The sequence below is a fragment of the Pogona vitticeps genome, chromosome 2 (genome assembly GCF_051106095.1).
Source record: "Pogona vitticeps strain Pit_001003342236 chromosome 2, PviZW2.1, whole genome shotgun sequence".
NCBI classification, from domain to species: Eukaryota; Metazoa; Chordata; class Lepidosauria; order Squamata; family Agamidae; genus Pogona; species Pogona vitticeps.
Window position 1 is genome coordinate 163,152,192 of NC_135784.1, and position 24,057 is coordinate 163,176,248.

The 24,057-nt window shown below is 43.4% G+C and overlaps 1 protein-coding gene across 1 annotated transcript in view; it reads left to right on the forward strand.

The window, feature by feature from the left end:
- The first annotated feature begins 21,966 nt into the window (after positions 1-21,966).
- The window catches only part of AQP2 (aquaporin 2), a 33,998-nt gene continuing 31,907 nt past the window's right edge, over positions 21,967-24,057 (forward strand). The window contains exon 1 of the mRNA XM_020784571.3: positions 21,967-23,800. Within this exon, the coding sequence (XP_020640230.3) occupies positions 23,438-23,800 (363 nt within the window). The 5' untranslated portion in view covers positions 21,967-23,437. The remainder of the gene's footprint in view (positions 23,801-24,057) is intronic.

A 24,057-nucleotide genomic window follows, 5' to 3' on the forward strand; every position in this document is an offset into this window, starting at 1 on the left:
AACTATGGGGTGCAGTAAATAGCTACTGGTCACCCACAATCTGACATTCACATTCAATCTGACATTCATGGGGATAAGAAAAGAAGAAATGAACAGTGATTACAAGGGAGGAAGGGGAATCAGAAGTAATACAGTCGTGCCCTGCTTGACAATTACCCCATTTAACGATTAATCCGCTTCACAATGATCTGTCTGCGATCGCAAAAGCGATTGCAAAACGATGTTTGAATGGGGTTTTTTTGCTTAACGATGATCGGTTCCCTGCTTCGGGAACTGATTTTTCGCTAAATAATGTTTTTTCAACATCTGATCTGCGATTTTCAAAATGGCCGCTGGCTCTCAAAATGGCCCCCCGCTGTTTTTAGGAGGCATTTTTCGCTAGACAGGCACCGGAAAACGGCCACCCTATGGAGGATCTTCGCTTTACAATGAGGTATTTCGCCCATTAGAACGCATTAGCCTGTTTCTAATGCATTCTAATGGGCTTTTAAATTTCGTTTGACGAGGATTTTGCTTAACAGCGATTTCAATGGCACAGATTATCCTTGTCAAGCAAGGCACCACTGTATTCTGTATCTATGAAGACTCAGCTGACACCAGTGGAGAAGGAGAGTACAACTGATCTTCTCAATAGAGGCCAAGAGCTCTCCTGCATACTTCAACCACTGACATGCTATGTTGGCCTCATGTGGAAGTCACTGGGTTCTATGCATGCCATTGCAGCCACTGGGCCAACCATTACTATCAAATCAGATCCTGGTTTCACAAACATTTGACACCAATCTTTAACCATGATTTAAAGATTCAACTGTTAAAGACTTAACCGTGGTTAGGGAAAAGAAACTATGATTAAATATATTGGGTGTACAGTGCAACGAGCAAGGCCGGCACTGCTTTTAGAAACCAGCAGAGTTCTGAGAGCAAGGACAGAGCCCCCACTGTGATCTGCCACCTGCTGCTGAAGCCAGAGAGCCCTTGCTGGGTGTTATTTCCAAAGGCTGGCTGCTTCTCAGACATCTGTTTCAACAGTAGTGGCCGGAGACAAATGATTGTGGGAATGATCCCCCCCAAAAAAATGGCCTGAAGCATCCTACCCACCCACCCTAATGCCTTGGTGGTCCCCCTTGAAGGCAGCCATTATTGAAATAATTAGCCCCAAAGCAGCCAATTAGTGAAGGAGGGGTAAACAAGGGTTTCATCAGACCATTAGCTGCCCCACTTCCTGGCCTCTCTTCTTCCTCCATGTGTCTGTTTCTGCATACAGTAGGGAGGTGGAAGCCCCTCTCCAATGTGGGAGCAGTATTCCACATTGCACCTTGAGTGGCAGAAGAACTTGAGCCTTTTCTATCAACATCATCCCCTCTCATTATGAAGTTCCCACTATCATCTGGCTAACTGTTGCCTGGAGGTTTCTCAGCTAGATAGCTCACAGGTCCTAGATCAACACAAGGGTTAACCTCTCAAAAGCAATACTTGAAATCCCCTACTTCAAGGCATATTACTTACAATGGTCAGCCCATGGCCTTGTCTCCCAGTAGTAAATAGAGAGATAGTATCAGCTTAAAAGCTGACTCAGTTTCTCAGGACCGCAAATCACTTTTTTTCCACATCAATGCCATGTTGCCTCCCAGACACACCATGCAACTTGCATGAAGCTATGTTAAAATACTTAACAGGAGAAAAATTCTGTCCTAACATCTCAGCATATGATAGCCTTTTTGACTAGGTACCCAGAACCTTATTTGGTTTAGTTAAAATTTTGTTGTCACCATCCTTTCCCTGAGGGAAAAATGACAGTGATTTTAATCAGACCACTCCCCGTCTGGCATAATGCTGAAACAGAACAACATGTTGCTCTGATGCAAAATCATTCCTCAGAGCATGAAGGAAGAAATTTCTTCGAGAAGTGGATTAGATAACTTTGACAAAAACAAAGTGCCCTTACTTGGTATGGAGGGTAGATTTTGTTTTCGGGAGAAGGTGTCTGTAGATTTTATTGAATGTAATCATGTTTTACCTAGAGTTATATAAGTAGGACAAAGGGTTCAGATGGAACAAGATATACCATAACTGTAAACAAGAAAAAAAGATATTAATAAATTGTTCGTGCTATTGATATTGATCACAACATATCATTACAGCACATTTAATGCAAAGAAGTTATCGAGAAATTCTACGACCAAATTAGAGTCACAGAATGTACCAAATTAAGTTGACATACCATGCTGCAAATTCAGGTGGGGAATAAGTTGATTCATTTTAATTATCAAAATAAATAAATAGAAAGCATGTACGGTACTTATAAAATCATCATGTTACAGTGCTTTCTCTGTAATTCTCACTGGTTATGTTAATTTTCATTAAGTCGATTTAAGGTCCTATTTTTCAGCTTCTTAATAGGAAAGTTCTCTTTTCCAAGGCAAGTCTATCTTTAGCTGAGAGATGGTATCACTGGATAGTTTCTTAACAGCCCCATATAGTTCTGCTGTACAACACTGTGTATGAGCAAAACTCATCCTCTCTCACTCTACCTTCCATTCTTGCCACATATTATATCTTTCTGTGGCCAAAGGGCAAATGTCTTCTAGAGTTGGCATGTGGTAAACTTTTATTCATAAATGGATTTGATATATTGCTAAAATATATTCTTTTGGCCAAGAAAATCTTTTAAATTATCGAATGTAATCATATTTCCATATTTTATTCTGAGAAAACAGCAAAGGGAACAGAAGTCATACTGGCTAACTAGGAATTGGCAATAGACCCTGGAGAAGAATTTCAGGTGAGCTAAAAGCTAGGAGCTGTGGAACAAAGCCAGCGTGTCGGGGCCAAAGCATAAGCCCCCACAGGACTGGGGCCAAGAAACTGTTGCAGTGTATAAGGCAAGTGGTACAGAACTAACTTACGGACTGGATAAAACATATGCAGAGTGATGCTGGATCCTGAAATAAAGTAAGCATTTAGAGGAAGGAATATAGCACATCCTTGCAGAAAGGAGGAAGAGTGTGTCTGATTCAAAGCAGCAGCATCAAGACAGTGCAGTCAGCTGTTTTCCCATTTCTTCTCTTTTCTTGAGTGGGTGGAGCTTTTGGGAAGGGGAGAGGAGGGCCTCCAAGAAGTGGGGAGGAGCTAGTGGGCTGAAAGTTTTGCTTCACTGCTTAAATGGGGCAGGACAGGATTGGGCAGCTTGTGGCCCTCCAGGTATCATTCAACTAAAACTCCCTCACCACTTGACGGTGCTGGCAAAGATCAATGGGAGATGAGATCCAACAGCATCTGGAGGACTACGGACTGTCCACCCCAGGCAGAACTTGGACAAGTCACCACATCACTGGCTATGGTAGATTTGGGGAAGGGGGGATTCTAAGAGCTGCAGTCCCAAAAGCAACATTTGAAAGCTATGGTGTCAGGTTGCCCAAAAGACCGTCTTTTCTCATCTCTATCTATCTATGTATATCCTTTTCAGAGCCTCTTTCTGAGCACCTTGCCAAGTGAATGGAAGGAGGCTGCAACTAGGAAGAGGGTTTTTTTGTATTTTTGTTTTTTGTTTTGTGATGAAGACCCACCTGCCCAATTGTCTCTTGAGAAAGGCTCCCCTTACATCTTCTTCACAGTCTTTCTAATAGCAAGTGAAGATTGTATAAAAAGACTCCCATCTGAGAACTTGGAAACCATTTTTTTTTAATCTCCCAGCTTTAATATTATATTTTTTATCTACGCTGTGCTTGTTTTTTCCACTCTCTGTTGGACCTTCTGCCCAATATGTTATCATCTAATATTTTATGTTATCTCTCACACATCCTGAAAATTGGAGGGCAAGCAAGATAAATGCTGTAAAAACAAATAAGAAGAATTCTGCTAACATGGGGGCAGGAACAGGTTCAGCATCCTGGATAACTTCTAGAAAGTGTGAACTGAAACCTGCCGTGGATTCACAACATCTCTGAAATGTGGGGGTTAACCAGCCACCAAGTTTAGAATCTAGGGCTACCCAGTTCAGGTGGCTGGTGGGAGATTTTAGGACAGACAAAAGGAAGCATTTCTGCATGGTGAGACTATCTGATCTGCTTCCACGAGGTGTAGCGATGGTCACTAACACAGATAGTTAGCTTCCAGAGGGGATTGAACAACAGCAGGAGAAGGCTAGTGCCTTTAGGTCCTGCTTGTGGGCTTCCCAAAGGCATCTTGTTGACCATTGTGGGAAATAAGATGCTGGACTAAATAGCTCTTTGATCTTATCCAGCAGGGTTCATTTCATGCTATTCCGTATTTCTGTCTTTATCATCTGTTGCTAAATCTGAGGAATCCATTTGCCTCCGGACAGGTCGGACCCTGTTACGTGCTGGATTATGCTGCTGCATCTTGTAGACATGTTTCCTGCAGGGTGCTTTCTGTGGAATTGCTCTTGAAGATGGTTTGGAAGCTCCACTGATACAAAATGCCACTGCTGCACATCTTCTAGTATGCACGCCCATCTTCAGCCTGTTGTGCCGAGCTCCTTGGGTCACCAGTTGACTCCCCTGATCAAAATACAGGGTCCTGGCTTTAACCTTTGAAGCCTCACACAGCCTGATTCATTCATACCCTGCTTATGAGCCCACATGCCAGCTGAGGCTTAAACAAGTGGCCTCTGTAGAAAATCAGACAGAGCCTGAAACAGTTAGTTTAAAAAAACCTTGCTAGCTGAGGGATTCTTAGTTTTAAAAAAATTATTTGAGTTGTGCCATGAGTGCAGCAATGGTTAGAGGCCCATTTAATTCTCAGTAATAGCTCAGAAATGGTGGAGGGATCAGGTGATTCTTCTCTCTGTAGAAGTTAGAAAAACTGCCTCTTCATTCAGTTCTTTTTTAAAAATGCATTTTGTCAAACACACAATCACAGTCCTCCATCCTCCATAGGTAGGACAACTCTGGGAAGAAATTAGGCCTCCTTTCTGGTGTTATTTAATGAATAGCTTTTTACTGTTGTGGTCTTTTACACTATTTATATAATTATGTTATCGTAGGCCAGGTTATGTCAGTCATTTTAAATTTAGGTGTGCCTTTGTAGAAATTAAATCCTACTGAGTTTAACAATAAATGTTTTTAGTATTACTGGCTTCATAACCGGTGACCACCAGTTAACAGAATTGTTTTCAACTAATATATTGATTATTATGATGTTGCAGGAGCATGAATGCAAACTAAGGACATTACAGCTTGCAATGCAGTACATTGTTAATATGTCTGTGTTTCAGATAAAAATCCTATCCTTACTCGTCACCATTGCTCATGGTATTCTGTCTCACAGTGAGACAGGGAAGGGATCCTACATACAACTTGGAACTCCCTGGAGAAAAAGTGGGAAAAGGTGCACAGAATTAGAAGTGGGTCACGACTGCAGAATGACTCACTACAGCACTGCTTTCCATGCCAGCATTTTTATGAGCTTGTATTGCTGTGCTTGACCTGAGGAGAAGAAGAAGAAGAAGAATCAACCTTTAATGGCATATAAAATAGCCAGGCTAGTATGTTAGATTTCTGGGTTTACAGGACGTGTGAAACAAATACATTCGTTCGAGGGCTTGACTTTAGTTTAAATGGGACTATTCCTGCAATACATTCAATATAAACTCCCTCCCATCTGCATGTTTGAACCTTGCTCAGGGGGATATTGCTCATACTAATGATAGGTTAACTGTACAAGGTTGCGAGAGCTTCAAGACTGACATTTAACACATCAGGATAGACTCCCATGGCACCTTTTTTAGGGAATTCCCCACCTGTTCTTGCTGCAAAAGTGGACTTTGACAGTTGTTGCAGTCATGTGCTCTATGAACTGTGCCATATTTCCTCACTCGTTCTTATGCAGCAGCAAAATGAACAACGGTGTAGCAAATCCAATAACGATTAATGCATTTTGTCCAATCCATTTAGTGTTAGTAGGAAAATCTGATGGCTTCTTTATTTCTGGTTTCCTTCTTGGATATCTCCCCCTTGCTCTGATCTGATGCCAACAAAGGAGCAAATATTTCTACTAATGCAATTTAATCTTTAGATTCAAATACAAAGATAGCAATGTAAATTACTATTCCTTTCCTCAAGTAGCAGCAAGGAAATTTCCTAACACCTTGGTAGAATCCTCTGATTGGCCAGAATGATGCTTTGCACCCAAATGGCTGCTGCTTTGTTTTTTGAAGCACTAAGTGGATTGCCTGTACCTTTCTTCGCAACAAACTACTCTTTCTGTGCTTACTCAGCATATACACTTTGATTTTATAAGGCAGCGCTTCCCAACTTTGGGCCCCAAGATCTTCTTAGACTGCAATTTCTGGAAATCCTGGCTAGCACAGCTAGTGGTGAAGGCTTCTAGTAGTTTTAGTCCAAGAACGTCTGGGGAACCAAGGTTGGAAACCACTGCTCTAAGGGAAAAAACACCAAATAACATTTTACACAAATTACAGATATCTTTTGAAGGAAAACAGAAAATTTTTATCTTTCTTACAAGTGAAAGTGAGAAGTCTTGCATAGCTATCAAGTTCCTCACTAAGGTGTCTTATTGTGTTAAGATAGCCTAAAAAGATGAGATAGAAGAATTTAGTAAGAAAACACAATACACATTAGGGGCTAAACTAATTAGACACCTCCCTGCCAATATGAGCTATGGCACCAATATTGATGATAACAACACTCTCTGCATTGATATAAGTAGGGATGTGAACATCTCTTCCTCCTTGTATCACAGTTTCTCTGGATCCCACCTGTCCACAAAAAAAGTTCCAGATGAATTACATAAAAGGATATTGTTTGCAAGAATGTATGCAACAGGCAAAATTGTGCACAGAAATATTTACATTTGGAGAAATGTGTACAAAAATATGTATACATAACCAGGAATGCTGTTTTTTAAAAGTCACAAACAAATGTGGGAGCACGATAGACACAGAATGACTTGAAGATGGAAGAATTAAAAACTGAATTTGATTGTTATGTCTGTCCACCACAGAGGGCAACGAGTTAAATTTCATCTCCCCATGTACTGGGGGTGTTAGTTTGTATGTAGTCTCACAAACAGACACTGGGTAGCCATGTCAGACTTGCCCACTGACTGAAGAAGAAGTACACATACCAAAACCTTCTGTGGCTATGAAAAAATGGATGTGGTTAAACAGGAGATGACAAGAATAAACATTGACATCCTGGGTGTCAGTGAACTAAAATGGACGGGAATGGGCGAATTCAGTTCAGATGATTATCATATCTACTACTGTGGGCAAGAATGCCGTAGACGGAATGGAGTAGCCCTCATAGTCAACAAAAGAGTGGGAAAAGCTGTACTGGGATACAATCTCAAAAAGGATAGAATGATTTCAATAAGAATCCAAGGCAGAACTTTCAACATCACAGTAATCCAAGTTTATGCACCAACCACCAATGCAGAGGAGACTGAAATTGACCAATTTATGAAGACTTACAACTCCTTCTAGAACTGACACCAAAGAAATATGTTCTTCTCATTATAGGGGATTGGAATGCTAAAGCAGGGAGTCAAGAGATAAAAGGAGCAACAGGTAAGTTTGGTCTTGGAGTTCAAAATGAAGCAAGGCAAAGGCTAATAGAGTTTGGTCAAGAGAACAAGCTGGTCATCACAAACACTCTTTTCCAACAACTCAAGGGGCGACTCTACACATGGAAATCAACAGATGGGCAATACCGAAATCAGATTGATTATATTCTCTGCAGCCAAAGATGGAGAAGCTCTATACAGTCAGCAAAAACAAGACCTGGAGCTGACTGCGGCTCTGATCATCAGCTTCTCATAGCAAAATTCAAGCTTAGACTGAAGAGAGTAGGAGAAACCACTGGGCTAGTCAGGTATAATCTAACTAAACCAAATACCTTCTGAATACACAGTGGAAGTGAAGAACAGATTTAAGGAACTAGACTTGGTGGGCAGAGTGCCTGAAGAACTTTGGATAGAGGCTCGTAACATTGTACAGGAGGCAGCAACAAAAACCATCTCAAAGAAAAGGAAATGCAAGAAAGCAAAGTGGCTGTCCAACGAGGCCTTACAAATAGCAGAAAAGAGAAGGGAAAGAAAATGCAAGGGAGATAGGGAAAGTTACAGAAAATTGAATGCAGGCTTCCAAAGAATAGCAAGGAGGGACAAGACCGCCTTCTTAAATGAACAATGCATAGAAATAGAGGAAAATAATAGAAAAGGAAAAATCAGAGATCTGTTCAGGAAAATTGGAGATATTAAAGGAACATTTTGTGCAAAGATGGCCATGATAAAGGACAAAAATGGGAGGGACCTAACAGAAGCAGAAGACATCAAGAAGAGGTGGCAAGAATGTACATGGGAATTATACCAGAAAGATTTGGATATCCCAGACAACCCAGATAGTGTGGTTGCTGACCTTGAGCCAGACATCCTGGAGAGTGAAGTTAAGTGGGCCTTAGAAAGCTTGGCTAACAATAAGGCCAGTGGAGGTGATGGCATTCAAGTGGAACTATTTTAAATCTTAAAAGATGACGCTATTAAGGTGCTACATTCAATATGCCAGCAAGTTTGGAAAACTCAACAGTGGCCAGAGGATTGGAAAAGATCAGTCTACATCCCAATCCCAAAGAAGGGCAGTGCCAAAGAATGCTCCAGCTACCGTATAATTGCACTCATTTCACACACTAGCAAGGTTATGCTCAAAATCCTCCAAGGCAGGCTTCAGCAGTATGTGGACCGAGAACTCCCAGAAGTACAAGCTGGATTTTGAAAGGGCAGAGGAACTAGAAACCAAATTGCTAACACACATTGGATTATGGAGAAAGCCAGAGAATTCCAGAAAAACATCTACTTCTGCTTCATTGACTATGCAAGAGCCTTTGACACAGCAAACTATGGCAAGTCCTTAAAGAAATGGGAGTGCCTGACCACCTTATCTATCTCCTGAGAAATCTATATGTGGGACAGGAAGCAACAGTTAGAGCTGGATATTGAACAAATGGTTGGTTCAAAATTGGGAAAGGAGTATGACAAGGCTGTATATTGTCCCCTGGCTTATTTAACTTATATGCAGAATACATCATGTGAAAGGCCAGACTGGAGGAATCCCAAAATGGAATTAAGATTGCCGGAAGAAATATCAACAACCTCAGATACGCTATGCCGTGCAGGGACACCCAAGACGGACAGGTCATAGTAGAGAGTTCTGAATAAACGCAATCCACCTGGAGCAAGAACTGGCAAGCCACTCAAGTATATTTGCCAAGAAAACTCCATGCACAGAAACAAAAAACTAAAAAATATGATGCTGGAAGATGAGCCCCTCTGGTTGGAAGGCGTCCAACATCCTACTGAGGAAGCGCGGAGGACAAGTACAAGTAGCTCCAGAGCGAACGAAGTGGTTAGGCCAAAGCCGAAAGGACGCTGAGCTGCGGACATGCATGGAAGTGAAAGGAAAATCTAATGCTGCAAAGAAAAATACTGCATAGGAACCTGGAATGTAAGATCTATGAACCTTGGGAAGCTGGAGGTGGTCAAACAGGAGATGGCAAGAATAAACATTGACATCCTGGACATCAGTGAACTAAAATGGACAGGAATGTCCATTCCTCCACGGCGCTTTCCCACCATGGTGGGGACGCTTTGCCCTCCCGCTTGGAAAGTGGCGTTGCACAGGTGACGCTGCTTTCGGAGGGGAGGAAGGACGGAGCTTTCAAAAAGGTTCTGTTTCCCCAGTTCAGCCTCTTTTACAGGTTGAGTCAGCAATCCCTCCCACCCACCCTTAGTTTAAAAGTGAGACTAGCTGCCTGCCTCCGGAGCCGGATGGGAATTTTTGACCTGCATCCTAATTGGCCTAAGATTGCGGGTGCGTTTTCGCCCATCCCATTCTCAGCTATAGGATGTGGCATTATAAATATGCATGTAAATAGTGTTTAGTTAATATCATTACCTATCACAGCCTCAGGTAGTGTGATGGGAAAAGTAGGGGTGAGTTCATGTTGGCACGGGGTTGCCAAAAATTAGGACATCTCACTGGTAGGTTGAGCCTATCGACTAGCAGGTGAGAGGTGTCTTACATGGAAGGACCTCCCTGCCAGCTGCCCATTTAGGTTCATGAGGCTCTATGGGAAGAGCTTTTGGGGCGGGGAGGTACCATTTCATAGAGCAACTGAAGGCGTGCTGTTCAGAGGACAGCATGCCTCAGTAATAGGAGCTTGCCCTGCTCTAGGAAGCGTCGGGAGATCTAGGATTATCCGAAGTACCTCACACTATGGTAGGCCCATGTACTTTGGGCGATACAGTTTAAATAGTTAATAAAGTTGTGGCCCAAGTTTTAACCCAACAATCTGTGTCTCGGCTCATTATTTCTGGGCTGGGAGGGGACTGGGCAAATTCAATTCAGACGATTATCATATCTACTACACAATGTAACAACTAAACAACAACAACTTATTTATCCAATCCACTCTTCTCCTGGCCAGTCACAGACTGGAACACAATTTACCATCCATCAAAAATGTGTCCATTTTAAAGTTTGCAACATAACTTTTAAGGTTGAAATACATTCATGGGGGGAAAGTCGTGCATGGAAAATAAGCAGACATTTGAAAAGCATACACAAACACCCTTTAGTGAGGGGGAAAAGTTCATACAATGACTTTAAAAATAAACAAAGGAAACTATCCATTCCCTTTGCGGATCTGCAGTTCTGGCAGTAAACCCAGGATGAGCAAAACAATGCACACTTCTACTGAAGTGAGCCATCACACTATGCATTTGACATATACCATCGCTGCCTTGCCAAGGAAATGATCTCTGGTGTGACATCCACAATGACATGATGAATAGGATGTGGTTATTCATGGCAGCATTTTATTGCAGTGTGCCACGTCGTCGTTTGTTCTGGCCCCGTTTCTCTCTGGATAACTTTCCTTTTTCCTTGGCAAGTTTTTCCTCCTCTCAAATGCCAACCCCCTATTTGGCATTTCTCAGATCTGCTTTGGTTTGGATTCCTGCATTGAGCAGGGGGTTGGACTCGATGGCCTTATAAGCCCCTTCCAACTCAATTATTCTATGATTCTCTTTCTTTCTTTCTTTCTTTCTTTCTTTTTCCTTCCTTCCTTCCTTCCTTCCTTCCTTCCTTCCTTCCTTCCTTCCTTCCTTCCTTCCTTCCTTCCTTCCTTCCTTCCTTCCTTCCTTCCTTCCTTCCTTCCTTCCTTCCTTATGCATTATGTGAAATCAGATTGTAATGTGAAGTGGAGTGCTACAAAGGAAAAGTTCACAGGACCATCTCTCTCTCTCTCTCTCTCTCTCTCTCAGTCTCCTTCTCTGGAAGAAGGGTGGCAGAACTCATTACAATAGGGTGCAGCCACACACTCAGCTGCTGTTGCAAGCAGTAGAAACTTTATCTTGCTATCCACATGGTCAGATGGTATGAGAAAGCTCTCTGTCTACTCATGTTTCAGTGTTGAACTGCTCTTCTCAAGGAGCATCTGGCTAAACAAGATCTCTGCTTGTGTGGATGACCATTACATACCTCAATGAATATACACAATGAGCCCTTTGAGCACCTGTTATTTGAGCATAGGAACCCTAGGGAAACATTGTGAGTAGCATCCGTTGTGTATCTGTCTGGCTGTGGTGGCAATTACTGGCGGCCATATGCCCTCTTTTAGGGAGGACAGTCTTCCATTTGAAAAGGCTGCCAGAGAACAATTCCCCCTTTTGAAGGTGTCCTCCGTTTGAAGGACTGACCCATCTCAGTCTTATTTGAAGATAAAGGACCAGAAAGAAGGAGACCAGAGGCTTCAACAAGTCTTCTATCCACAGTGAACACCTGGACAGTACACTCAGCAGGCACACGGGTCCCCTGTTGATCATCCTCTGCGCTCAGGTGAGAAGTGCTGTGGTTCTTTTCAAATTTTAAAAATTAAGGAAGTGCACTGGGTTCCTGTCCCAAGCTAGGCACCCTGTTTTTATTTTTATTTTTCCCCTTCCTCTTCCTAAAGACAAAAGAAAGGCCCGAGGGGCATCCCAAGAAGGAAATGAGTATGAGACTTTAAAAGGGCAACGAGCACAGTCATCTTTGATTTCTTCTTTAAAGGCCTATGCAAGGAGCGTTCCCTTCTCTACAAGGTTTCCCTCCATCCTCTCTTCCTGTTTCCTGGATATTAAATTAGTGGTTTTGCATCCATAAGCCACTGATGATTTACTCACTGACTTTGTAGCAGAAAAGGGAGGAAAGTCTGAAGATTGTGCACAGCCCAAAGAAAAATCATTTCTATTTTTGCAACTGTACACATTAACTTATGCAATAAGTATCTCCTTTCGCCTGTCTTTTCAATGATGTGTAGGTAGCTACCCTAGGTGGGTAACAGAGCCAGTCTGTGCAACCCTACCGCTTTCTAACATGGTATTCCAATATGGAAGGTGTGCGCGAACCTCCAGGATGTTGGCAAGTCCTGGAACCCAAGTCCCAAGTCCATCTCTGAGTCTTGGGACCCATGCGGCAAGTCAAGGTTTGAGTCCTTGGGTCTGAATCCCAAGCCCCAAGCCTTGAGTGCAGGTCTCGAGTCATTTGCCATGCCCTCCGAGGCTTGGGACTCGGGACTCAGACTGAAAGACTCAAAGTGCACAGACTTAGCAGTGACTTGCTAATCACGAGTCTTCATCTTCTCCCTAATACCTCAGGTCTCACAGTGGTGGTAAATTTGCACCTGGATTGTACCACTTCAGACTGCAATGTGGGTTTCTATATTTGCCTATCCTTCCACACTTCTTCTCCCTCAAATCCTTTCAACACAAGCCATATTCAAGTTTTACTACAGGCAGTTCTATTAACATGCTTGGAAGGAAAGACTTAAAACGCACACCCTGCCACTCTTTCACTGTTCTTCATACCTCCAGTGCTGAGTCTGAAGAGGTTTCTTCTTGTATGTAAATTTCCCAAGACTCCTCCTTATGAGGAGAGCCTGCATGCATGTTCAGATCCCTCCTCTTCCAACTCAGTGCTCAGGATGTGCAGAACATGATGACAAAGGAGGCAGATCTAACTGCTCCCCTCTAAGCATGTTCTCAGGGCCAACTTCATGGCAACCAAAATCAGGTAATTAACAATTATTATCTTAGGATGGAATGTGGGCTGCCTGTAACTCTTTTTCTTGGCATTTAGTTCTCTTCGTAAAACGTATTGAGGAGAAAAATGCATGGAGGAGCACAGACAGGTAAACCCTTGCAATCTGAAAGGCCTTATATCTGGCTTATAGTCCAGATAGGCGGGATATAAATTCAATAAATAAATAAAATAAATAAATAAAAAGAAAGAGAGACAAATTAATCTGATGGGAAACGTGTCAGTTAATTCTTGGCAGGGATGTTGGCAAGTCTTCAGCCTGAGTCCCAAGTCCGAATCCAAGTCTTTGGTGCCAGGCCCTGAGTCCCAAGTCTAAGTCTTGAGTCGTTTGCCTGCCTGCCCCATCAAGGCTTGGGACCCAGGACTTGGGCTGCACATTCATCAACCAGCTGATGCATGTGCAGAGATAGATAGATAGATAGATAGATAGATAGATAGATAGATAGATAGATAGATAGATAGATAGATAGAGAGAGAGAGAGAGAGAGAGAGAGAGAAGACTTCCCTTCCCGGAGCTGGCTCTTGCCTTTGCTACTGCATCAGCCTATCGGCTGGATGGCAGGTGCAAGGGTGGAGGCACCAGATTCAGCTCCTGGCAGGGAAGCCGTGCCTGCTGCCTCTGAAGATGGTGGTGGTGGCGGCAAGTAGGGAGGCCCATAGGGACTTGACAACATGACTCGGGCAAATGGGTCTAAGTTGTGATTCGAGTCCCCCCATAAATCTCTGAGTCAAGTCTGAGTCATGTTGCCAGTGCGACTTAAGTCAGACTTGACGATGCATCACGACTTGTGAGTCCCCATCCCTGATTCTTGGCTAGGTCTAGGTCCTTCCCCTGGCCTAGTTGGTCGAGGGATTCTGGAAATATCTATACACCAACCAAGCTCTGCCTCTCAGGTGCAACAGACATTCTGTCATTCACATGTCTCATTCTATACATGGCATTTTGATTAATAATAGTTTTAAGGTAACTAAAAAAGATTCTGTATGAACAGAATCATAGAGAAAATAGACACTAGTGACCCCACCCTTACCCATCCATCTACTATAGACTCTGGCATTAGCAGTATTAGTAGATTAAAACAGTAAACAAAAAAAAATTGGCATGTAGTGCTGGGAACGGATCCTCGGTCATCTGGCTGAACTTTATGTTGTTGACCCAGCACATCAGCGTGTTCTCAAAAGAAGACTGTGTCCTGCCAGCCTAGGAGGAAACCAGGAGGACAGGCAGTCCTGTTACCTGTTGCCCTTGTAGCAATCAATTATAAATATATTCCTCAGTAAGGGTGGCAGGTGTGTCACCAGGAAAGTTGTGCAATAACTGGGCAGGCTGAATTTCCTTTCCAAGAACACTGGCAGTGTGTGGTACAGCCAGTCTCTCTTTGCATTAGAGGAATTCGTCCTGCTTTTTTGGTTAATTGTCACACAAAAATCATTCCTATTCTGTTCTCTCGTTGAGGCAGGCAGAAAATGCCTCATGCGCCAGCAGAGGGAGAAGAACAATTTTGCTGTTTCTCATCCCCATATGTGAGGATGAGACTATCGAGGAATAACCTTACTCATCTGGATACACACAAGCAGCAGTGTGATGTAGTGGATAGGGTGACGGACTAGGTCTCAGGACACCTGGATTCTAATCTCTCCTCAGCCATGGAAACTCACATCTGCAGTAACAGTGGTAAAGGTAAAGGTAAAGGTAAAGGTAAAGGTAAAGGTAAAGGTAAAGGTAAAGGTAAAGGTAAAGGTAAAGGTAAAGGTAAAGGTAAAGGTTCCCCTTGACATTTTTACTCCAGTCATGTCCGACTCTAGGGGGTGGCGCTCATCCCGCTTTTCAAGCCATAGAGCCAGCGCCTGTCCAAAGACAGTTTCCATTGTCACATGGCCAGCGTGACTAGGGAACACTGTTTTACCTTCCCACCGAGATGGTACCTATTTATCTACTCGCATTTACATGCTTTCGAACTGCTAGGTTGGCAGGAGCTGGGACAAGTGATGGGAGCTCACTCCGTTGCGTGGATTCGATCTTACGACTGCTGGTCTTCTGACCCTGCAGCACAGGCTTCTGCGGTTTAGCCCACAGCGCGACCACATCCCTATAGTAGTGGTAAAACCACTACTTAAATATCTCACACATCTTCAAAACCTTCGTAGGACTGCAATGAGCCTGATAGCTCACAAGCCAAATAGTTCAATCTTGCAGCAAACCTTTCTAGAATACCAATTGTCCCCTGTTGTTTGTTTAACTCAAACCCCACCCATCTAATGGACAAGGCACTACTCTGGGCAGCTTCCAAGAAGATAACGTACATATACAGACATCACTGAAATAATAAACAAAACAAAAACTTATCTTTAAAAACCTCACCAGTCTAACAGGCTGTTGTTTTTGTTGTTGTTGAAGATTAGGATGTGGGGAGAAAATGAGAACCTTTGAAGACAAAAAGGAGTGTGTTGTTCTGTCTTGTCAAGTTGGAACCGACTTATAGGAAACCTAATAAGGCTCTCAAGATAAGGATGGTTTTAACCATTTCCACTCTCCCAGTGGATTTCTGTGGTCAAGCAGGGATTTGAGCCATGGTCTTCAGAGTCCTAGTCCGTCACTCTGTTCACTACACCACGCTGGGTATCTCTGTTGTTACCCTTAGGATAAAATTATTGCTTGAGTTACTTGGAAGGAAAAGCCGTATTAAAATGTTAATAAACAAATAATAACAATATAGTTCCATCTGCATATATAGCCCAGAAAGTACGAGAGAACAGCATTCCCAAAAGTGCACTCTCCAAACACATTAAGCCTACAACTCCCATTACCTCAGCCACCTTGATGAAGATACTGGGAATTGTAGTCCATGACATCTGAAGGGCAACTGTTTGGGGAAACAATGTGTGGAAATAACAATGAGTGGCCATAGCACCACACAATCGTATAAGGACAGCGAGATGAAAGTTGGGAAACAGAAAGTAAACAGTCCTTTCTCCCCAAGGATACCTTGAAACACAAGGCAGCCATGGGCAGGCAGCACATGTACATATTCCTGTTTTCTCCATAACCAGAGAAACAAGGATATCTCCATGATCTAGGCTAAGGTTAGTGTTGCAAAACCGCTATCAAAAGCACATTATTGGCCCACTCTCCTTATTTCCTGTAGGAGAGGAAGCAGAACACCTCCTGTGTGTCCTCTGAAACATCGGAGACTCACAGAAGCTTTGCAAACAACCATAAATGATGGATTGCCATTAAGTGCTGATATTCTTGTCATGTTCCAGGAACTCACTAAGTGTTCAACTGATAAAAGCCTATAAAGGCCTGGATAGAATTCTTACCCTGAGCAAGTGAAAGGCATTGAGTCATGAATGGGAAAATAAAGCTCCATATAGTGCATGTGTGTAATCTTAGAAAATTATTATTGCACTTCATGCTCAGTTTGTATTCTTCAGAAAGGATGATAGGTAACATTTACTTTCTCATAACATGTGGGTTTCCAAGCAAGAATAAAGAGAACATTAGCAGCAGAAAATGCAGGTGGGGATCTCACTCTTGCCTTAATGTAACTAAGCAAAGTCAGAATCAGTGTAATAACCAAAAGGGCTACTTATAATTTCCATGATATAAAATGTAGTTTCTGCTTCTTGGTGTGTGGGAGACATCGGTGGTGGGATTCAAATAAATTAACAACAGGTTCTATGTCCTAATGACAAACAAACAAACAAACAAACAAATAAATGCCCAGGGCAGTGGGATCCGATGAGGGTTTCTTCCACAGTGGTCTCCCTACTGCCTATCATCATAAGTACTTCTCACATGATTAAGACATCTAGATAAGTGTATCTGTTTGGGCATATCGCTGCTGTTACCCTCACCGTGGGCATGTGCCAAACACACACAAACAAACACACACCTCACAGTGGGTGCTTATGACCAAGTTTGACAGAGAACTGACACATGTCGCCTTCCCTTTACCTCCTATTTCACCCTATAGCTCACCAGTAAAAATTGCTTCCATCCCCTTTCCTGCTCCTGAAATGACTGATAGCCCTGCTTGTTATTACCTGGAGGCCGGCCGCCTGTGCGCACCTGTTGTGGAGTTCTTCTCCCCCTCCCCCACTTCCTTCTGGCTTGGAAGGTATGGTCTCTTTTCAATCTGTTGCCACTCCACCTCAACCCCACCACCTCAATCGTTCCTTCAGTTACTGACTCCTCTGAGGTCTCCTCCTCCTCCGTCTTTCCCCTCCACCCTGCGCCCACCGCTTCTCCTCGCCAGTTGCTTTGAGGGGCATTGGTGTTGGTGGTGCCGCTGGTTGTGATGATGGCTTTCCTCAGAGCCCTGGCAGGCTCCACCTCCCCCACTCACCCTCAGCAGCCACTTCCTCCTCTCACTTCCCTCTTTCCCTTCATGCCACCATGGCACAGGTGGCATGGCTGGCGAGTTGTCCTCACAGCACACCAGACTCATGGTACATCCCATCCAACCATGGTACATCCCATACAGTACCCACCGTGGCGGGTAGGTGCTTTTGACTGTGGCACCTACAGTGACCTTCGGTGTCACTGAGCTCCGGCTGCCCAGAAGGGGCAGGTCAGAACTCCCTCTCTCCCCCACATACACACACACAATGCCCAGAGTGCAGGCTCTGCATTGGGCACTTGCAGCTGTGCCTGAGCATGGAAGGGGCTGCGGAGCCTTCTCTCACACACGCGCCCTGCTCCTCCCCCTGCTGCCCTCCCTGTTTCAGATGCCTGTTTCCCCCCCCGCACCCCGCTATTCCCTGCTTCCATGCCGATCTCTCTTCCCACCCCCGGCATGCTATCAAAGGGGTAATTCAAGGATGAAGCTCCCCCCCTCCCAAAACACCTCAGGGAGTGGCAAAGAGGGGAGGAGAGCAGCCTTAGGTGCCCAGTCAGAGGAACTGGTCGAATTAGGTGGCACTGTGGCGAGAGGAAGAGAAAGAGGGAGCGGGGAAATGACTTTTCCCATGAGTGAGACAGATGGACACGGAGACACCAGTCCGGTGACAGTGTCTCAGAAACAAAAGGCGGCCAAGGTATGGGAAGCTGGTGGTGGGGCAAGTTCATGGAAACTGGCACACACGATTAAACTATCCTCTGAGAGCAACAAAGAGAAGCAGTGTTGGATGGAGAATGAAAGGTATGGCATAATAATAGGGAAGAGCAGGGCACTCCGACCCTGGAGCGGTCAAGCAGGAGCAGGCAAGGCACAGGGTCAGGATGGAAAAAGGTAATAAAGAGCACAAAAGCTCATCTCCCTTCCCACTACCAAACACACAGATAGTACAGATCCAAATAACTGTTTCCTATTCATTGGAGAGGGCAGCTCTGGTTTACTTCAGCCTTCAGCATACACTCAGGATGCAGGATTAAATCTGAATGCGCAAATACTCAACATGACAATCTTCCTAAGCTGGGTCCCAAAGAGAGTCCCACAATGCCCACAGCTGTATTGAACCATGCCAACAAACAGCTGCTAGCAATTTTCGTTTCCACCAGGGACAGGTATTTTGTCAAGTTTATGGGTTTTAACTGTCAATTCCAGACCAACCCATCTCCAAATGCTGCATATTATTATTATGACAGGAGGGATCACTCGCAGCAGTATGTTGTTGTTAGAAATACGGATTTCCCCACCACCAGCTACTGTGAGAATTGCAGCTAAATTCAGGAAACAAACAGGGGGTGTTGCTTTGGGTTGGAGAAGATCCGTTGGAGCTGCTTTCCTGGGGAAGTCAAGAAGATAACTATTTATCCTGCCCTGTGCCTGCCAGGCGGTTTACAGAACTTCAATAGAACTTGGGGTGTTCCCCCAGAAAGAACTCCGGATTCATCATATGGAAGTTAACTCGCTTTGACTCACTCAAAAAACTCTTCCCTCCCCCCCCCCCCCGTAATCTTCTGGTCTATAAATGATATTTAATCTATGCACAACCCGGATCTCTCCGTATTTACACAGGAGAAGTCCCCTTGAGATCAAGATGGTTTAAGCAAGGAGAATATACCTGTTTCAATTCACACATGCATACACACAAACAGCCATGCTTGGATCATCCCTTTTCCCCTCCTGCTAAGAATGGAATCAATCCTGATGATGTTCGGGGGATGGCCTTCCTTTCTCCTTTTACACCCGAGATTTTCCCCCCACAGAAATGGTATGGCCTGTACTCATTTTGGTCAATATAGCACCTTGGAAAGGTTGTGTACCATTCTACATATCTGTATTTCATCATATGCTAAATTACATGTCTCATGTTTTTAAAAAATCCTATGAACAAAAAGAAGCATTCTTACTTGAAAGTAATCTCAGAAATGAAAGCTTGAAAGCCAATCTCAACACTCCAGTCCTCTGAAAATGCCGGCCACAGAGACTGGTGAAACGTCAGGAAGAACAACCTTCAGAACATGGCCAAAGAGCCCGAAAAACCCACAACAACCAATATGAACAAATGCTTGATTAGTATGCTCTCATGTATGTCTTTTCTGGAGAATGCTGCCTTCTCATGATGGTCCCTCCCCCTCGGAGTCCCTCCGGCCCCCACCCCACCCCCATGTTGACCTGTGGTCAAGATGTGCCTCAATGTCTGGAGAGAAGAGTTTAGATTCCCCTTATCTATTGATATGTTTATGTGTTTTCCTTTCTTGGCCCTGGATATATGGCCTTCAAGAATAGCAAATGTTACTAGTGTTAAAATACTGATAGCTGTCTTCCTCCTTCTAACAGAGTGGGCCATCTGTGTGCCATTTGTCTCCTGAAATTGTCAGTTTTGGGGCAGGAGGAAGAGTTCTTTGTTATTCTGAATGAGGCTTGGAGGTTTGGGTGTGATCTCTTTGTGGTGTGAGTGGCTTTTCTATTGCATACCTTGCTTGCGTGGATCAGTGAGACCGTCACCGGTTCTTGCATTGGATATTCTCTGAGATTTTAAAAAAAACTGTTTCTAGGCAGAGCAACAATCTTATGTGGTACCTTTAACTTGAAAAAAATCATAGTAAAACCAGGACGGTTGGGTGTTTGACTGAAGTGGTCTCACCCCAAAACTTTTTCCCTCTGTGTCCTGCCCTCATGCCTTGTCAATCACCCCCCCCCCCCGCCTCGAGGCCATGGGCTTTCCTCCAGTGACGTCAAGGACTCATCCTTCCCCCTCTTTCCCCCAGTGACGCCTCTGCTCTTTCCAGGGCTTTATCTCTCTCACCTACACCCCACCTCAGACGGCTCAGTGTGGCATAGGAAGGGAGGCAGCTAATTGTGCCCCCCTCCCCCTGCTCGTTGCTGGTCACCTGGCCCCTCCTCCTTCATTCATCTCAGGCCAGCAAACGGTTCTAAGAACCAATAGTACATTTAGGAAGCGGTTCTATAGAATAGGTGAGAACCTGCTGAATCTCACCTCTGGGAGACATTTATTGATAGCAGTTTAGAGCTGAGGCTTATTATGGCAAATGAAAGCAGAGATTGGAAATATTAATTTTCTTGTACTACAGCTCCCAGAATCCCCAGGCCAAGCATTACCAGTACGTTTTCCAAGATGGCAAATAATAATCATTGCTTGGTTGCATCAAATGCTAGCTAGGACCTTCACCTAACCTGGGAAAGTTTCAAAAGCAAGTTTGATAGGCTCATCATGATGACCTATGCCAGGGCATGAATATGCATGTGTGGGCACTTCACTGTGACTACTTATTACATTAATTGATCTTTAGATGACTATTACCCACAACACTGATTGGTATGTTAGCACTACCATTAGAAGTATGATCCTTCTTACCTAAAGGCAGAAATGTACTGTGATCCTGTAAAAAGAGAAACTATTTTATATGACAGGGGTTTTTGTAGGTCAAAACCTGATTTTTCAGATCCATGAAATGTGTGGACTTGGAAATGTATCTTTCTTGGGCCTGTAATTTCACTGACAGGTTTAGCCATGGCTGAAAAGCTGAGAACAAAGTAAAATATCTGTGTATGAAGACGGGGCTCTGGAACTGGTAAAACCGTTCCTTAAATATCTCACTTACCTGGAAAGCCTTAGTAAGGTCACTAACTATAAGTCAGTTCTGACTTGCCACAACAAAAACAACAAACAAGAGGTCAAGGAAGGATCCTCCTTATACAAAAGGGATTATCCTTGCAGAAAAATGTAAGAAGCTTGAAAAAACAAACAACCTCCGCATAATCCCCGAACACCAAAAGAAAAGAACATTATTCAAACCATACATCCTACTGATGTGCCTGATGAACAGAGCTTGCAAGCATATTTTTTATTATTATTATTATTATTATTATTATTATTATTATTATTATTATTATTATTATTATTATTATTATTATTATTATTATTATTATTATTATTATTATTATTATTATTATTATTATTACTACTACTACTACTACTACTACTACTACTACTACTACTACTATTATTGTTATTATTGTTATTATTGTTATTGTTGTTGTTGTTGTTGTTGTTGTTGTTGTTGTTGTTATTATTATTATTATTATTATTATTATTATTATTATTATTATTATTATTATTATTATTATTATTATTATTATTATACTTCAGCTCTCAGAATTCTTCAAATAATGGCCACCCTGAATGAGGCCTTCTGGAAGTTTTTGTTCCCCACCCCACCCCAAAAAAGTAACATCACTGCTTTTGAAAGCCATCCATATTTCAGGAGGAGAGTAGCAGGAGCTCTAAAAATATGTACCGGGTTCAGTGACTGGCAAACCTGTAGTGCTAAAACTAATTCCATAGATCTGTGGGCAGGAGAGGTCTCTGAAAGGTCTCCAGTTGCTACAAGGAAGGGCAGAGCTACCGTTAGGCTTAAGAGGGCTACTAGCATGTTTTTTCTGCCATTGCTCTCCTGATGTTGTGGCTGTCATCATTACCCCTGCGAAGGGGTGTGTTTTCAGACCTTTGAAATGGCAGCCACCAAAAATAAAAGGGGTGAAGTAGCTACATTGTTCCCGTCTGCCATGGCTCCACTGGATGACCCTTCCAAGTGTTCGGAGCTCCAGGGACTTGGGTGTATAAGTCTGTAACTTAGAGCTACCGAAAATAATGTCTCTTCTTACTCGAGAACTTGCCTGCTCTGTTTCCCTTGCTTCGGACTTCTTGGCTTTATATGACTTCTGGATGGTTTGACTATGCATCTTGGACTCATCCTGTCCATTTGCTGTCATGACTAGACTGGCTTGGCTCTGGATGGATCTTGGACCTAGCCTTTGAATCTCCTGCATGTGATTTCCCTGTTTGCTAGACATCCAGTCCTGCTTAGTTTATTTGGGCCCCAGTCTGCCAAGGCTTCGTCTGAAAGTCAACGTGCTCAGGAGCAAGTCGCCATTACTGTTTTAAATGTTTGTATAGATTTTCATGTTGATGCAGCATTATTCTAGCTAAACGAGATACATTGGTAGTATTATGTGTACCATGCTAGGTAAATGCATTGCTGTCATGCTATGTCACTTTATTTAATTTTGGGGGGGGGGAAGGAAAATAGCCATAGCCCACTGAATGAGACCCACAAGAAAAGGGGCAGGAAGGAGAGTGTTGTTAATTGAAAGGGAAACAAATTGGAGCAATCCAAAGACCTGTCTGGACCACCCCATACCATTCTCATGGAAGAAGAAATGTCAATCAGTGTGAACAGAAAGATCACTCAACTGAGAGAGGAAATAGGCCACGCTAAGGATAAGAACCTTTTAACCTTTCCAATGCCCCCTTGTCTGGATGTGCCCACAGTTCCTGAAGTAGGGAGTTCCATCCATCAGAACCTCCTTCCATCAAGTCCACCTGCACAATGGAGACCACGGTGAGTAAGAAGGTGCCAGATGTACTTGCCTAGAAAGCAAATAATTCAGGAACATAGAGCCTAAAATGAAGATGCAAACAAAAACATTTTGAATACACAAAAACCAAACTTAAAACGAAGGTGAAGAGAGTAGTTCAACACATTAATAGGAAAAGAATGTTGCAATTTAGGCTATCAGGAGTTGGACTCTCTCAAGACTAAGAAAGAAAGAAAGAAAATAAAGAGGTATAATTAACATTTGCCAGGTTATCAGATAAGGAAGCAAGATCTGAAACCTCCTCAGGTGGAACATGCATGAAAAGTTATTACAGTTCCAAACCCCACCTCCATTTTAGAATTTTTAGCTGTCCTGTAGTCATATACATATAAATATAGGCACAAACATGAACCAAAAAAGGCACACACAGAGAGATTTAGCTCCAGCATCCTTCCAGGACACTGCACCGGTTATCAAGCCAGAGAGCTAAGCTACTGGTCTCTGCCTCTGCTCTCCAAGACAGTGCCTATCAATGATGTGGGAACTCCGCTCCGTGGCCTTCACACGAGCAGTCTTTGCTGAATTTCTAGCCACGTTGATCTTCATCTTTTTCGGCCTGGGCTCGGCTCTCAACTGGCCCATATCTCCACCAAACGTCCTCCAGATCTCACTGGCCTTTGGCCTGGCCATCGCTACCTTAGTTCAAGCTGTGGGTCACATCAGTGGAGCTCACATTAATCCTGCAGTGACTCTGGCATGCCTAGTGGGCTCCCAAGTTTCCTTCCTGAGGGCTGTCTTCTACGTGGTGGCACAGATCCTGGGAGCTGTGACGGGGGCAGCCCTGCTGCATCAACTCACCCCACACCATATCCGAGGGAGCTTGGCCATTAACAAGGTAAGGATGCTACTACCCACAGAGAGGGGAGGGATGAAGGGCTACAGTGAGATGTCTGTGTGAGAGCATGATTCAGGAAGCCACATGATGCCTGTTTTAAAAGATGATGATGATGATGATGATGATGATGATGATGATGATGATGATGATGATGACGACGATAACAATAACAATAACAATAACAATAACAATAATGAAGAAATCTCTTAGTTTTGCCTATAAGTTATTTTTATTCCTGCACTTTGCCAAGGGGGTCT